At 40.8% G+C, this 17930-nt stretch overlaps 1 protein-coding gene across 2 annotated transcripts in view; it reads right to left on the minus strand.

Annotated features, from left to right (window-relative positions):
• Nucleotides 1-2260: 2260 nt before the first annotated feature.
• Nucleotides 2261-17930, minus strand: part of DEPTOR (DEP domain containing MTOR interacting protein) — a 76348-nt gene continuing 60678 nt past the window's right edge. For both annotated transcript variants that reach the window (XM_080378349.1, XM_080378350.1), the window contains one exon: nucleotides 2261-3439. In XM_080378349.1, coding sequence (XP_080234475.1) covers nucleotides 3311-3439 — 129 coding nt within the window. In that variant the 3' untranslated portion in view covers nucleotides 2261-3310. The remainder of the gene's footprint in view (nucleotides 3440-17930) is intronic.

A 17930-nucleotide genomic window follows, 5' to 3' on the forward strand; every position in this document is an offset into this window, starting at 1 on the left:
AAACCTCCTCCTGAAGGTAATCTCATAGAAGAAAGACTAGGACAGACCCGTTGGTATTGTAGATGCTGCTATGACACCACTGTATCTTTTTGATGCTTTCAATTTTATTTTCAACTTCTATGGAGACCTGAAATGCAGCCAATCAAATTCTGATACATCCGAAGCAGATTACTGCATTATTTAGTGAGTCAAATGCCTTTCATAGGACTATGGAACCAGTTGTGTTCAACAGTATACATATAGTATTTGATCTTGATAAAGATAATCAACATTATGTATCTTGAAGGAAATATAACAGAAGAAAAACAGGACAAATATTGCACTGAATTAATGCTCCAATTAGCTTAACTGCTACTTGAATTTAATTAACTATTATATTGCTTGAAGACATTCCATAAATGACTTGCAAATGTACATGTGCAGAGGAGTGGCACTAATCTGTGTTATTACAGCATAGAGATTTATTAGAGGATCTCACAGGATCTATAATAATATAAAAATGCAATCACATAAGAGAGTAAGTCTTACAAAAATGCCTATCTTTTTAATGAAGTTATTACTGCTGATGCCAGGGTTTTTTTTTTCCTTTCTGGTTTCTTGCTTTAGTCCATACTGATATTCATGCATCTCTTGAAATGCCTCACTTCTGTGAATAATCTTACATTTCCCCTGGTATTTCGCAGGAAGCAATGTGCTCTATTATATTCAAAATTCTGTGCCCCCTGCAATGCATGAGAGTTTGACACTGTCTCCTGCGGGATGTTTCAGAGGATACGTATCACTATGTGCAGACAAACTGCAATTTAATTGGAAATGATACATTTCATAGCTAAATTGTTAACTTTGCATCCGTTTTTCCAAAACACAAAATTTCACTGCAGAGATAATTTGAACACCTTTGTCACATTGAAGAGGGAAAGAATTAATTAAATTCTGGATTGCCAATCAAGTTGGGAACACAATACAGAAATCCCCATTAAACAACAGGCAAGTAATGTCGCTCAAATTCTGATAGAGACTAAAGTATCTTGCAAATGAAAATGCCATCTCCAATCTGTAACATAATGATATGCACAGATTTCTCCCTGACCCCATTCTCACTCTTTTTGCTCCAGTCTAAAGTGCACTCTGTAATGCATTATTAAGCTAAATTCTGACCCAGTTTCTTAATTATCTGTAAGCTATGGGGAACTTGTAGCAGAATATTAACTAAGGCAAGAGATGTAAGACACAAGAATCCACAATGGCATTAGACAGAATCATTAGCATTTTGCTAAGAAAATCCTTCACATTTTAATATTTAACCTAGCCTAACATGTAGAATTTATATTTTAAAGTTGTTCAAGGTATATACCAATGAAGCCACCAAAACAAGCCAGGCAAAAAAGAAAAGAAAACAGATATTTGGGGAAGCATTCCTGGATTCCCAAGATCAGAAACTTGTAGCATACCGACGCATTTCTGGGACAACAGGATGTTTTCCAACCGTCTCAGTGGATACCATTGGCAGTTGTTACAATTTCATATAACATTACATGCTGAACTCTTTTAGATGAACTGTAGAATACAATCTGCTATGGGTTATATATGTGTATTGAAGTTTTTTGGGGTACATCGGGATAAACAACTGTCATACTAAATGACAGTTTGAAAGAATCCTCCAAACACTTTTGTGCCTGGTTAGCATCAAGTTAGCAGTTGCAGTTTTATACCTCCCTGCACTGCTGCATATTAGTGGAATATGAGAAGTTTTCACGATGAAAAATCAACCACAGATACACTATATCAGAAATAACGAATACACAGACTTCTACCTACACAGCTGTAGGCATATGTGATTTTGAACATTTGCTGCATCTCTGATGTAAAAGTGTTTGAGTGGTGAAAAATATACTGCAAGAGCAATGTATTTAGTGAGAACTATTTTTAATATAAAACATATTTCAAAATCATTTGAGGAAAAAATATTTTCCCCACCTCGTAACTGAACGATTTGTGGTTTGGTCATGTAGAAATTCAAGCTTTAGTTGTAAAATTCAGAGAGCAGAGCAAGTCTGCAATATGTATTTATAATTCTGTGGACAAGGATGCATTTATTTATTCAGTTCAAAGATCAAAGAAAACCCAAGCAGTGCACTTACCATCAAGTTGAGGAGTTCACCTAAGTCTGCAGAACATGGAATTTGTAGATACATTTTTAAAAAAGGTTTGTTTCATGAATTCACCAATGAAGAAACCCTGCTGTTTGAAAAAGAGTAAGTGTCAGTTAAATATAATGTTTTATTAGTAATAGTGTCAAATACAACTCATGTGGCAAGTCTGTAGTTTGCAAAACATTAGATGATTGGAAAGTGCTAACAAGCTTAATGTACATTCAAGTACATTGCTTCAATTTGAAGTGTACTTTCTCTACTGGAACATCTGGATGTATCATTGCTAATGCTAACACTGAGAATCTTCCATTTCAACCTGCTAAACATTCTTCTTCCAGGAATGGTGTCCAAAATTTCTCCAAAGTGATGAACAGCAAGGCTGAGACACCTTTCCTTTACAGATAAGGAAAGAACCAAAATCAATATTTTATACTTGAGCACCTAAACCAGTGTTGGCACCTAAAAGAAAAAGTCCAAATTTCAAAGGCAGATTTTGTGAAAGTACCGCACGCTTTTCTATTTGCAGAATTTTTCTTTCTAGACTAAACCGTGTATTCAGTCAGACCCAAGCATTCATACCAGAGTATCCTCTGCAGAGAATGGACACTTTTTTTTTTCATGCATCTGCAGTTCATTCGTGTTTGATTGCAATCAAGCCAGCATTGAGTCAGTTGCCCCTCGCCCGAGAAGAGAGCGACTGTGACAGCACACGCTCCTCGAACAAAGCTGGACACCAGGAGGATGTCTACTGACGTAAATATGATATGAAAACCATCTGTGACATCCTAACCCCACAGTGTTTGGTTCTTTCATCTCCCGAAGTGCTCTGATCCAGTGTGGACCGTGAGGATATCTGCACAGCCTCTCAGGTGGGAAACCATTCTGACCGATGCAGACATGGCTGGACAGACAACCTAAAGGCCTTAACCTTGTCTCCGTTGGGCAAAGAAAAGTCCTTAGTGAAAATATGCTGGTATCAATTGTCCACTTTTTAGCATCACCACCAGTGCTATTATTGTTAAATGAAGACAGCCCCCCTCCCCTAAAAGCAAAATCATCTATTTAGACACAGCGACATTCTTCCTCCTTGTGTCATGCTGCTCCACAGTTGTCGCTATTTCTCTCACAAAAGTGTCCTGTAAGAGGTTTTTTCCTTCTCAGGACTCTATTTCTTCCATCACCTCCATCACAATCGTTCGAGGGCCAGTCAGGATGAGGTTGCTCACTGTCCTGTAATCCACATGGAGAACGTTGAGGCCATTGACAGATATGACAAATTGGCAAACCTGAGGAGAAACATAAGTAGCAAAACAAGTTACTCATCAGACTTTTTTTGTAAGGCTGTTTACACAGATGTATTCTCAACTCCTGGGTGTGCAAAACCTCCAGAACTCTTCACACCATCTCATTCACCACTCTTAAGAAAACCACATTTCTTAGAATCAATCTGGCAAGTTAATTTTCTGTGCTTTTTTTAAAAACATCAATGCAGCTTTCAAATAGGTGGAATTTTTAAGTCCTACATCAATTACTTTTCTTATAACAATTATATTTTTTTTTCTAACAATGATATTTTCCAATATCAATGGCACTTTGCAAACAATATGGGACAAGACAGCTCTGGCCGTTGCAAAAAGCCTATTACTCTTAGTTTGCCTTAAACACTTTCATAGAAACCATTTTAAACAGTTCTCAGTAGTCATAGTAAAAATATGCGTCGTATCTCCAGGCTCATGGCAAGGTCTGGATGATGAGTTCACTAGATTCAGTGCCAAAACTTCCACCAGTACAACACAAACCCAAGGATCCAGATTCTTGGAAATAATACCATGGAAGATGAAGTCAGTACTAGGATGGATTAAAATGTCACTGTCATTTTCAGGAGATTTTCTTACAGATGTAGTTATTTTTACTTTTTATGTGTACAGGTTTTGGTTTTCTTCAGCAAGTATGACTCATTAATTAATTTCAAGTATGCTAATATTGTGTTTTTAAGAGCCGTAACAAATTGAACTGCTGAAAGTCTTGTATCGTCAGAGGCTACTTTCTGAGCAAAAAGTCTTGATATTTCTACTAAAAATATTTCTTGATAGAATATCAGAATATTTCTATTCTGACGACACCACTGTGTATCTTTTTTGAGTTCATCAGAAAGAAGTCACATTGATATTGTAAAAGACTGTGGAGGAAAAGAAAGATCACAATATTGATTCCTCAAAACCATTAAGCCTTCTCTGTATCCAATCATAATATTACAGTATTTGGTAAAAAGGCCAAAAATGTGTAGTGTCTAGATCTGTATTTTTAATGATAAAAATATGGAGCCTAAAGCAATAATATTATCCTGATATTTCAATGAAAACAATACATTCAGTAGAAGGTTATACTACTCATAAGTCATCTTGAGTCTGTAAGAAAGAAGATATGAAGCAAGTGTCACTAGAGACATTCATGCTTTATTTTATCTTTTTACTTTTCCTATTTAGGCAGAAACACAACACAGAAATAAATGCATGCAGGAGAGGTGGGAAGCAGCTCTGGTGTCTTCCCATGCTGGCTCTAAAACAGATTTTCTCAGAGCCAAGTAATTTAACTTTTGTGCACCAGCCACCTTCTCTCTCAAGTAAAACATTTGGTGAAACTCAGTTTGTATTTGCGCAGAATGTACAGAATGTAGCCATCGATGTTCCATTTAAGGAAAATTACAGAGGAAGAAAAGCCAATACAAAAAAATGTAACATTTCATCAAAAATGCCACCAACGACTTTAATCTCTGCTCCTTAAAGCCTCTGCACAGGAAGAGTGGCAGCAGCAGCCCCTGAAGGGCAGGCAGAGGTCTCTCTTACGCCTTACCCCTTGCCCTCAGAACTCCCCTGCAGAGCTGAAGATCCTGGCTGGCAGCCTTACGGGGAGCCTAAATGACCATCAGAGTATGGCCATCAGCCATTCCACTTAGCCAACTTCCATGGCACTATGGATGCATCTTTCCTATACATTCATATTCAGTATTTCAGTTGCAAGCATTGGGAAAATGGTTCAGTTTTTGCATGCAGACAAAACCTTCTGAATTTTAAGGATTTTGGTTGAAAAGGTAACCCATCATCCTTTGCAGTGTGCCTCAAATGGTATTTAAGAGGCATGTCTCTGTAGTTTAAAATGCAGATTATTGCAGTATCTACAGGTCTCAACTTCCAGTGGTATTTCTTAACGCTTTCTGTGGCTTTCCAAGATTGTATCAAGTTTTACTGAATTATAGCTTTGGCTCCAGAATAATACTTGGGTTGATTTAAAACAGACCTGCAGAAATAACATTGTCTCTTCTGGCTTAATGCAATTTTTGGAAGTTGAATGGCTGATGTTTGTTTTACTGCTGCATATTCTCAGACTTCTCAAGTTACTGGAATCCCAATGCATGGGTCTCGTGTCTGGCCAGGGACAAGCATGCAAGCGTGTGATGGATACATCTGCATGCTGGATCAAATCAGGGGCATTTGGAGGCCTCTGGGGAACGTCCCTGGCAAAGGAACAGACTTTCCAGGCTGGCCAGTCACTCAGACCAGGACTGCAATGGTGTAAATGGGGGCTATATGGACACCACAGTAGTGAACAGCAATCTGAATGCCAATGAGTGCATTTCTTACGCAAAAGGCAAGAGTTGACATGTCTGCATTCTCAATGGGTTGTGGGGGGGTTTTTGGTTGTTTTTTTTTTTTTTTAATGTATGCCCATGGCGGTATTATTAATCAGCAATGCGTACAGGCTGAGAACAGTCTTCTTCGTGCTGCCCTTTGCACTTGATCCAAAGGGCTTATTAGTTTCACCATTTCCAGTGGACAGGATTAGATGCACAAAGTCCACCCAAGCCAGATGAGAAGAGGAATACAGAGAGCAGGACAATGCACAGAAAAGCATACTTCTGTCCTAAAATTGCATGAAAAGACCCATGAGGAACAGGAGATGATAATAAAGAGCCAGTCACCCTGGGGGCAGAAAGCCCTCTCCACAGCCATCGGCCATCGCTTGGCCAGTGCCCCCAGGGGATGAGTCTCTGCGAATACCAGATCTGGCTCCCTCTGGGATAAAGAAATGCGGAGCCATTTGCTGCGCCCTCCAGTTCTCACTGGGGGAGAGAGTTTTGCACGGTTCTGAGCCCTTTGGTATGCTGAGCGCCCTTGACTCACCCAGTTTTCTTCTCCCCGCCCTGGTTCTCCACCCAGCACTGCACCCAGCCAGGGGGAATGAGACGCAGTGCTCCCTGGCGCGTTTTCGCCATCATCAGTCCTGCCCCACAAAAGCCCACATTGTGCCTTGCTCTCTTGGTGGAGTTAGTAAACAAGTGAGAGTGAGTGAGTACCCACAAATCACCTCCGAATGAGTATATCTACCCACATATTATTATCTCAAGAATTTTCTTAAGGAGACTGGTTTACAAAATCATGATGATTTAACGTTACATTTATAAAAACACATTTTAAAAAGCTGTAGGTGCTCAGCTTGTAGCTACAGCTGTTAAGGGCTTTGTTACTGCAAACACATAAAACTTCTCTGTTGGTTTCCACACATCAGTAACTATAATAGATAATAAACTAAAGTTAAAAAAGACTCAAAGAGCCTTTTATTGCTCATTTCCTCATAGCTCTCCACGGAAGCTGACAGGAGATAAGCGTCCATTTTTACCCCTCAGACCAAGAAATGACAAAGACCAGAATAAATTCCGACCATTTTTTTGGTCAGGATGCGGTGATCTAAAAACCACAGAAACAATAACACTTAAATAAAGTAACACTGAAATTAAAAGACTCCCTTAATTAATTTCAAATACTTAAATGCTACAGTAATAAACATTTATTGTTAAGTATTTCAATTCCCCACCTTGGCAGCAGCCCACAGAAGTCAGGATAGCAGAAAAGGCACCGCTGTCTTTCTGCAGGTTTCCACTGGCACATACAGAAGGTTTAACCAAATCCAGGTGTTCCCAGGAAAAGGAAAAGTTCAGCTTTGGGCTTACATTTGAACAGAAAGGATCTGGTAACCTACCACTCACAGGAGTTAGCAAAGATGTGTCACGCCATTTATCAGCAAACTGAAGATGGCGGGAAGAGGAATTATAATTAGTTACAAAAACATTTAATGGCCAAAATCAGGATTGTGCTGTACTTGGAGCTGTACAACCCTTCCCTCCCCCTCCCTGGTTATCGCTCTTCCCACCACGGCAAGCTTTGGCTGCCTGCCCCTACTTGGCCTTGCCAAGCTGCCCTGGAGATGTACATCCACACCCCTCGATCTTCCTGCCAGGAGAACTGTCCCCTGGGCAAACCAAAGCCCTGCTCCCTCGCAGGGGGCTGCCTGCACGGGGGCTGGGCTGCTGAGCCAGCACTGATCGGGAGCTGAGGATGACTGTGGGATGCTCCCGAGGGATGTCAGACCCAGGCTGCAGGCACCAGTGTGGAACTCCACAACTACTTTCAAGCCAACTACTGCATAAAAGCATTGCATACCTGTCACTAATTCTTACTTAGCATTCTGCCTCAGGATAACCTTAATATTGATGAATGCTACAGGAATATTGCTTGAGGATAAGCAGTTAGCCTAGATCCTTGGATATTCAGACGCGTTTGCACTGTAGGCTTTAGTCACAGTGGAACCAGGCCTTGCCTGCTGGACTTTTTTCAATTTAATGTATTTTTATATACAAACCTTTAAAAATTTCCTTTCTTTTTCGAGGCACACTTTTGAGAAGGGTGCTGTGAAAGATCATGAAGAGCTGGAAATTGCCACCACAGAACTTGGCTGAAGCAATGACTGCAATGTTCTTTGGGACAGCTTTAAAGAAGTGTTTCAATTTACAGATGCAGCATGCACAACCATTCATCACCAGTCATGAAGCAAGTAACAGCCGCACAGAGTCAAAAGATAATGTATCTCAGAACAGTAGGACACGACCATGATTACACAGTCATTTTTGATTTGACATAAAAGTTTTTAAAAAGCTTGGGATGAAGAGAAACACAAATGCACACGCAGGCATAGAGGAGGCGGCATGGGGGGGCTGCCCTTCTCCACAGCAGCAGACGTGTGCGTCCCACCTCGGCAGCTGTGGGTTAAGGATCTAATTCTCAACGGATTTATCGTTTACACTTCAGTGTAAGTTACACTTCAGGATCAGTGTCTGGAATCCACTCTGCTTTTATCTTTTGGCTAACATCTCTTTAAGAAAGAGAGTATAAACACTATGACAAATACAGATCAAGTAGGTACCAAAGAAATCAATGCTACCAAATACAACCTGGGCTTAACATTCTTGAATACAAAGCTAGATTATGCAATGACACATTACAGATGGTGGGAAAAAATACTGGGTTTCAGCAGCACTGATATTTTACCCAATTATCTGGGCAGTAATTCAGCATCTAAGACTGCAAAGCACAAAGTCTCTACCAGCATTCTTGAGTTTTCTCCTCCGGCAGCACCAAGGCCAAGCAAACGGCAAGGTTTTCACCGGCTTGTTTGACACTGATAGCTGCTCTGGCATCGGGTGTTAATAGTGTAAAGAGATGCTGAAAACATTGCCACCAATTCATTTGCACTGAAGGTGCGATTATTATTGTACATGTGGCAACTGCCTGAAGGGAAATCTTAAAAAATGCTGGAGAGAGAGAGAGTGAAATCCAGCCTTGCGCTAATCTTTCACTCTGGAGCAGCCAGGATTCCACCCCTGGACTCTGCACAGATCTGAAACAGATTTCTAGCAGCTGGCAGCTCAAACCAGGGCCATATCCTGCTGCAGAGCAGATCCCTTTGAAACCGAGGTACTTCAAAAGTCATTAGCGCATTGCACAGAAACAGGCAGTTGTTGGGAAAGCTGTGTGCAAATCAGGGCTGGCTCAGTCATCCACCATGGGACAGACTGGATTTAACCCTTTGCTCTGTTCCTAGTTTGTACGCACACTCATTTACATAGAGTTATCAGATAGTTTAGGACATGCTCCTTTGACTGTTACTTCTTCTTACCATCTGATGCGATGCCAGATGTGTTACACAGATGATTTTTACTTTAAGGCAAGCCATTCCCAAAATACATGGAAAAATGTTCCGGTTTCTCTTTGGTCTTTGTTTTAAAAACTTACTAGCATCCAATAGGAATGATGAATATAGGCAAATGTAGGAGTTATTTTCAACCCTGGAAAGTTCTTCAGCAATTTTCCTAAGAACTAAAATAAAAGCTTCTAAGTATAACTTCTTTCAGAGCTGTCTAAAGAAAAGTGTATTTTGACAATTTTACAGAATAAAATTGATACCAGAATTGACAACATAACTATTTCAAAAAGAAAAGAATAGTCTAGTGTTAGTGGTTTTGCTTTTCTTCTTGCTAATGAAAATTAAAATTAAATCCATTACAGAAAGAGCCTGCTTATATTTCTGTTAGAGACCCTCAATAAGTATAAGTAAATGCTTTTTTTCATGTCCTACTAAACCTTCAGGGACAGGATCAGCTGGTCGAGTAGCTCAAGCTTATAATTGTTTCATTATGGTATTCTGAAATGCACTGAGATCTTCCAGAGGAAAGGTTCTTCACGTTCAGCTAGCAAAATCATCTGTTTTCTACGTGTAATCTGCATGACAGATCTGCCAGATCCTGATTTCTATTAAATATCAGGACAGTCTGCCAGTAAGAACCCTTCCTTACAAGCACCCATGCAAACTGGGGCTGAAGGATTAACATTTAGCAATTGTCAGTGACCTGGAGATGCCTTAAGTAGAATACCCGAGAAATCAAGCTCTTCACACCTTGTAGATACTTTTTAAAACTCTGGGCCACTTCTGAGATAGAAGACTCACTGGCTGATTCCTGTGGTACGGCCACAGCTCTCACCTGTGAAGGTTACTGAACTCTTGCAACCGAGAAGTAAAACTGAAGCAAAAAAAAAGATAAATTATTCTTTACCATCACTTAAAAAGGAGATATATCTGCTTTGGCTTTTCTTATCTTGCTGACAGATTTCAGAAAAATTTGTGGAAGGCTTAGGTGCTACAAGGGTGTAACATCTGAAACACAGCTTTCCAGCCTTCAGCAAGGAGGAAGGGCACATCCAAGCTTCCACCGTTTTAAAGGACAAGGTATCCGTCCCGTGGGATTTCTCCCCCTCACATTCTCCTTGCTCCTCTAGGGATGCTGGGAACTGCTACTCCCACTCTCGCCTCCCGAGCACCACTGTGCTCTCAAGTAAACAGATGGAAACCAAGGCATCATTTTTAAAATGTAATTTAAATATGAAATATGAAGTAGTTAAGAAATGAGTGAAAGTAAACACTCCCATCTATGTCTGTTATTTTGTCACACACGAATAAAAAATTACACCCTTTCTACTTTTTATCGCAGTTACCATTGAAAAAGGAGCTATTTACAAGCGCGTAAACCCACAGGTTTGCCCTGCCAGTTGTTAGATCTCTTGAGTAAACCTTCCAAGCTAATTACCACATCAGCATCTTCTACCTCACACACCACAACATGGGTTTGTACACAAAATCTTTAGTGACAATGCCAGAGAGTGAGGTTTCCATCTCCTTAGGGTGTAAAGAGCTAATCTCACTTTTAAAAGAAATATGGGGGGCAAAGTTTTGTTTATTAAAAGCTGGATCAGTAACCTGACCTAGGACTCCACCACCTTTTTTGCCAGCAGAAAGGGATACCCTCGGCCTGAATTGCCAAGGACTTTGTGGATCCGGGTATCAAACCAGTTCCAAAGGGGAGGAGGGCTCGTAGCCGGACTTGGTGCCTGCACTCCCAAGAATTGCTCCTGTCCCTTTGCACTGGCTCTGGGGAACAATGCACCAAAGCCAGGCACTGCTCCCTTTTAATCTTGTGCCAGCAAAAATAAATAAATGAAAGGACGTGTCTCCAGGCAAAATAAATTCCCTGATGTGCCTGACATGGTTGGAGGAAGGAGGCAATAGATAGGGATCTGGTTGGAGGCAAAGGGAAAGAGGTAGATGAAAAGGAAGTAAAGATAGGATCAACCTTTCTGGCAGCAGCTTACACTTAGGTCACTAAACTGCAGCTTAAGTTTTCAGATCACTTAAAGTCCCAGGGAAATCAATGGCAAGATGGATGTTAGGGCAGAAGGAGCAAGCACAGAGAAATGTGAGGCAGGGAACAACAGTGGAGAGAGGGCGTAGAGCTCAACTTCTTGTACACACACACACAATCTGCATTTATACTGACACAGGGGCTCTTCTATTTTAATAGGTAACTCATAGCCATGAAGCAGAGGAATCCCCATGCTCAGCAAAGAGCTCAGGCCACAGAGATGCTGAACGTGCTGCCACAGAAAAGCCTAAGACCCAAAACCAACCTTCTAAATAAAAGTAAACACAGGCAGCACTGAAGCATTTGCTCTCGCTCTGCTACGCTTTATATTGTCACAGTGGAATGAGGAAAAGAGATGAAAATCAGAGGTCCAAAAAGTTATGTTTCCAGTTAGAATTTTTTTTTCTTCTTTTTTAAGAATTCATGCAATCTTGCTAGGTTTAGTAAATCAAGGCTGGAACCTTACAAATCAAAACCTACTGCACGTCACCGGAAGGTTAAAAAATCATGCAACGTCCTTTTCTACATAACTGAGGTTACTGGATGAAACAGAATAAATTGCAGCTGTGTGTTCAGCTCAGTAAATATCTCTACCAAATGTGTAATTGGCTGTAGAGTGGGTGGTGTGGGAGTAGGCAAGTATCCAGGTCTTGCATAAACACAGGATTTTCTCTCTAGAGGAACACATTTCTTGTTCAATCTTTACACCAGTGTTAAGCTGGCCCACGGCTCCATCAGTGGGCTAGAAACTGGGTACCAGCAGAGCACAGTACAAGGCATAGCAGAGGAAACTAACTCCATTTACAGAATTACAAACGTAAGTGGATAATTCTGGCACTCCATCTTGGTCTGTGGCTGAAGTCTGGTAGGGATGGTTTGCCTGAGCAAGGGTTCGTTACATGTTTTCATTACACATACTCATTACATACATTTTTTGTTGTTGTTTTTAAAAAAGACTGGGGTTTTTTAGAGTATTCCAAACTCATCGGTCTCCAACTGAAAAAAAAAATCAGAAATTAAACAACATAATATAAAACCTACGTAATATAAAAAAAAAATAATACATCAAATAATATAATGTCACACAATATAAAAAGTCATAGATTCTCAAAGGGCCTCATTGTTGGTTTAGATAGTGTCTGTATCCCTCCCTTTCTGCTGATGGAATCACTGAGCCAGCAGCCCATGAGAACAGCTCTTGGTTTGGGGTGGGTGGCTCTTGCTCCATACGTGAGTCTCAGCTCCGTGGTGGCAGAGTAACCCCAACGGATAGACTGAGCAGCCAGGCAAACACTGATACAGCAAATGGGAACTATTCACATTAGGTAAATCAAATCTATCTGTAGATACCTGGAGGGTAATAACATAAGGACCTAATGCCCTGAAATGCAAACCTTCTATAAATATGGAATAGGGAAATGTAGGCCACTGCTTCTCACGGCCCTAATTGGGAATTGGTGTGTAAAATGACTGACTTCATCTGAATCCCAGCAAGAAATACCCACAGATAAAGCCAAGCTGGGCTGGGCCACATCAGGAAAGCAAACCAGTGACTGCATGCTTAACTTTATAAGTGTTTTTATTGTATACTGCAATTCCATACCTACCACAGAACAGCTCAAAAAAAAATAACTGGAATGGCTAAAGGTGAAACAATCCCTAAACCAGCCCAACCAAGGGAGTTCCAAGGGCAGTTGGATCCCCACAGGGCACCCTCAGCACCCTCTGGTATCAAGGCTACAATGAGCACGAGCAGTGTGCACCATTTGAGACAAACAGCTGCTCTCCGCTTGCACAGACAAAAGTGCAATTGTTTTTCCATGTGTTTGACTAGCTAAACAGAGCCTTGGCTTTAGTGCAACATGTTTCCCGGATCGTTCACTTATATCATGAAAGGAAGCCAGCTAGTGTCCTAAGCAGCAACGAAGTAAGACACAGAAAAGTGCAGGGAAGGGCTCTGTAAAACAGACAGCTGGCGAGCAGCATCACCCCTGAAGTACTCAGGGCAGAGAGCTGTGATAGCCACAATGCTGTAAATCCAACAGCACCTGAGGACCCCTTCCAGGCTTCAAATAAAATGGATATTGCAAGTAAACCTAATAATACACAGTGCTTTTCACCCTCAATTGAGAGCAAAAGCAGTTCAAAATGCCAGCATTTTGCTGTACTGACGTCTGATTTTATGGTTTTTTTTTTTTATAGACACTTAGGATACTCTTTAAGATTTCAGCCATTCTGCAGACAAGTTTTTCAGCTGACAGTCCTCTCTTTAGAAAGCCTGGACTACCTAAGACTGACCAGCAGTAGCCTAAGGAAGCTCAGGCGAGGGCAAGGTCCCAGCTGTTCTGGCCGGTGCTAGATCTCGCCGTTCAATGGGCTACAGACCATGCTGCAATTTGGAAGCTGTAGCAAAACACAGACACAGCCCTGTTTTACAGTGCAGCTGAAACCAAGACTGCTTTCTCTCTCGTTCTGAATGGCTCCAGCTGTAAGACTCCGGAAACAATCAAGAAAGCACTTTCATAAATGCAGAGTGTTCAGATATCTGCGTTATCCTGCCATAAAAAAACACTTACTTGAAAAGAATATGTAAACGTATTTTTTATTACAGTAATGTGATTAAATTTAAAACATCCACAGACCACCGATTATGAACTTGCAGACAATTTTTTTTCCATTAATTATATTAACTATTGATGAGAAGGAGCCAATGGACAGACATCAGTATAGTAGGTTTCTTGTTGCCCAAGAGCATTTTATGTCATTGGTCTACAAACAAGTTTGATTCTAACTCAACTACACTGCTGTGAATGCAGAAAAAAGAGCTCTGAGCTATTATGAAACTTTCTGTATTTGCCTTAGGTTTCAGTTGTTGTAAAGAAAAAAAAAAGTAATTTTATTGCCCAGTAAAACTCTCTCTCTGTTAAAAGAGTCTTTAGAAAAAGTCACACAGAGTTATTGGAAATCTAATACTGTTCTGCAGGCCAAAATTCAGGTCTGGGATAAGCAAGTAGAACTTTGCTAAACCTGTGTCCTGTAAGTTTAGGGGGAAGAAAACAGAAATTCACTGTTAAAGGTGAAATTTATACTCAGAAAGCTAAAGCCACTCCATTTATATTTCACCGAGGAATTCCCACTGCCTTAATTCCTTTCCCTATAGTGAACAACTTGGATCCTGCAGTTCAAAAATAGGACTAAAAACCATAATAATAATTTTTCCCTGTTTTGGGCACGCAGTTTGCAGTTTACCTCCTGCAAGAGTGGTGCCGGAGCACCACGCTGCCTGTCTGCATGGGGGTGGATCTTGCCCCTTATGCCTCTGGGGGGTGTCTTTTTATACATGGAGTTTTGATTTCTTTATCATGGAACAGCAAGTGCTGGTAGTCACAGCACGCAGCTAGTCTCGAGCCCAACATAAAGCTGGCATCTTTTTTTCCATTGGTTTTATGTCCACTGACTCAGAAGAACAGAAGCCCACAGCCCATGGAAGCGAGCACAGTCCCACACCCCATCTACATGGTGGTGACCATGCACCCAGAGGCGTCTTCACAAGGGTGGGGTTCACTTGACCATCCAAAACAACTTCAACAGAAGTACTGCGGCCCCAGAAGAGACATCCTCAAAACAAACGGATCCTTAAACAACGCTGTGGGGAAAGAAGCAAGGCAAACCAAGGAAACAAGCAGAAAAATGGAGATACAAAATAATAATAAAAAAAAAGCAGGAATGTAGGATGAAATTCTGACATCTCTGAAAACAACAGCTTCATCATAGCTTTGAAAGAACTAGAATGTCATACTTAAGAGTTTAATGATTTATTAGTGGAAAACAGAGTAAAACAGAGGAGAATTTTGGTAAAGATTAGCAGAGACTGAAATAAGGTAGCACTGGAAATATAAAGTCTCTATCCCTGGAACAGTCACAACCTGCACAGGGATGGCGGGGTGGTATGCCACAACGAAAGTGTTCAGAGTTAATACAGACACAAATTTCCTGTCAGGATGGGAGGAGGATGGCTTAGAAAGAGAAGAGTCATCCAAACTGAAGTTTGAAACTCATTAGAGCCCATGTCAGTGGAACATTGCTGCTCGGGAGTCTGCAGGTCCAGTCTGTAAACTCGGATGCACGTATTGCCCTGAGACTGGGAAACCAAGACTGTGAACCACAGCCCCATGGAACACAGGGAAACTTTAGCAAACCTAAAGGCTTTTTCATTTGCACTGGTACCAAAATGGATCTAGTCATCAAACATTTTGCTTATGTTTGATAGCATGTCAGATTTGTTAGCATTTTCCATCTGTTTAAACCCAAACTACCTTAAAAGAATACCTATGTACGCTGGTAGGAAAACAGTCGGTGTAGTTGCACAAAAGGTTTGTGACAGGGTAAAGAAGAGAATCCAAATCCAAATTGTCTGTGTCCAACCAGCAGGCCAGTGGTCCAGGGTCTCTAAGACAGTCTCCTGACACTCAGAGAGGTCCAACAGTGAGAGGGCTTCCACCACAGAAGGGGGATACAACAGCCTGAGTCGCTGGTGCAGCAAAGGGGCAGAACAGAGACTGACTAGCAGCTCCTCCAGTGCTGCACTGGGATTCCCAGTGATGCAGAGAAAGGGGGACTGCTGAGAAAACACTGGATGATTTCAGTCAACCTAAAGACACTGTGCTAATGCAAAGGATGATCAAGGACTTCAAGACTCTGCTGTTGGACTCGTAGTATTCTGTAATTGAAAGCAAAGGAGAGATTTGACAAACCTTGTCTCCTTCCAGCAATCAGACAAAGTTCTGGCAGCAACACACAATGCAGCTTACAAAATCACATTTTCCTTCAGCAAGAGAAGCCCCTACTTTGGTAAAAGGGCTAAATTCAGAAAACTCTCAGACAAGAGGAGATGGGTGCAATACAGTTTGCTGACCAGTACTCAATAGTCACTATGACGTGTCACAAGTCATCGTGATAATTTTGATGGCAATAATCCCAGTACAGTTAAGAGTCACAGGTGTTTAGGGTAGATCCAACTTACTGAAAAGTGGTGACAGGACTCACTCAAAAAAAATTTGGAACTAATAATTGACGTTAATTAAAAACATCCAATGGAAATGGAAACTTTGGGAAAGGCATCACCACAGCTTACCAGCAAACTCCTTGAGCAAATGATGATCACAGACCAAAAAGAGAAGGCAGACACAGAGCAGGAACACCCAGGCACAGATTCATGTGTCGTTCAGGAAAGTCCAGTGGCTGCTATACATGCTGTTAAACAGTTGTCAAGGACAACTAACCACTAATCCACTTCTGATGTTGATGGCAGAGTTGCGTATTTCCACATTCACAAATATTTAATCTCTTCCAACTTCTGTGGAATCATGCTACTAACACAGCTGCCTTACTAAATTTTTCTTTAGAGTATTTGACAAAGATTTCTACTAAATATCAAATGGGGAAAAAACAGCATCCAAACTGTTGACCATTATGTTCTTATTATGCTCCTAACATGTCCTAACCACTCTTCTTGAGCATGATGTACAGGATGTTCAAGGCTAATGGCTACCCTGCTCAGCTCTCCAATCTCTGAGATGGATAATGGCACACAAAATCTGAGGTTCTGGTTACAGCTGCATAAAGTGAAAGACAGAGCTAAAATTTGTTTGAATTTTCTTTGGTTTTGCAAAATCAGCGTTGATCTTACAGTAAAATAACAAATCTGATTTCTTAAAATTAGATTTCTCTAGTCACAGCTGATTGAATGCAGCTTCCACATTTCTATGAAGGAGAATGGACCTTTATGTCATAGCTTATAATTAAATACTATCAGAAAATGAGGTGCTTACAGAGTCATGTTTGAAACATATACATTTATATTCAAGCCCTACAGTAGTGGCATTCATTGCACGTAGTGCTATACGCGTTTAGCTCTGCTGCTTCTCTATTTATGGACAAGCTATGAAAGCAGTTTGTCAGCAACTTTTTTTGAGTGTTCACATTACCAAATGCATTCATTCTGAATTCACTCTAATGTAATTATCAAATTCAGCAGTGAGCTGATAGCACAGCTAAAGGAAAATACCAACCTGCCTCAGTGTTTTCATGCGGTAATTGAAAACAGATGGCAGCTTGTGTAATTTACGCTTTTCTACAATCAGTAACATGTTGGTATAAGATAAGAATTCTACGACTGAATTGCATCTGCCTGAACAACACCATATGCTAGTGCACAGTATAAATATTTATCCAAACCTACTCCATCATCTCATTTAAAGCTCAGTTACATGAGATAGTGAAAGTAGCTTTTGGATACCTTCAGTTAGCACTGGAGTATCTCCCCAGTGCTTTAAAGGGTCAGACCCAGCACCAAACACTGAGGTTTCTTCCCTTTCCTGAGCCTCATGGAGTAGGGTTAAATAGAAGGAAGTTTGTTGTGCCTCATTTACACAATATAAATACCAGCCTTCAAGCTCCCACTAGGCTGCCTTTAGGAGTTACGAAGAGGTTCCTCACTTATGATGTCCAAGCTTCTCTACTTTTCCCACTGTCCTGTAAAGCACTGGAGATTGGCCACAGCCACAAATGGGATATTTTCTACTGAGGGAGTAATTTTTTATTATTATTTTGATTTTTTTTTTGGTTTTGTTTTCTAAAGATTTTTTGACTGGTTTATCTTGCTTGTCCAACTGTTGAGCCATCACCAG

Source organism: Falco punctatus (assembly GCF_963210335.1).
Source record: "Falco punctatus genome assembly, chromosome: 3".
Taxonomy (NCBI): Eukaryota; Metazoa; Chordata; class Aves; order Falconiformes; family Falconidae; genus Falco; species Falco punctatus.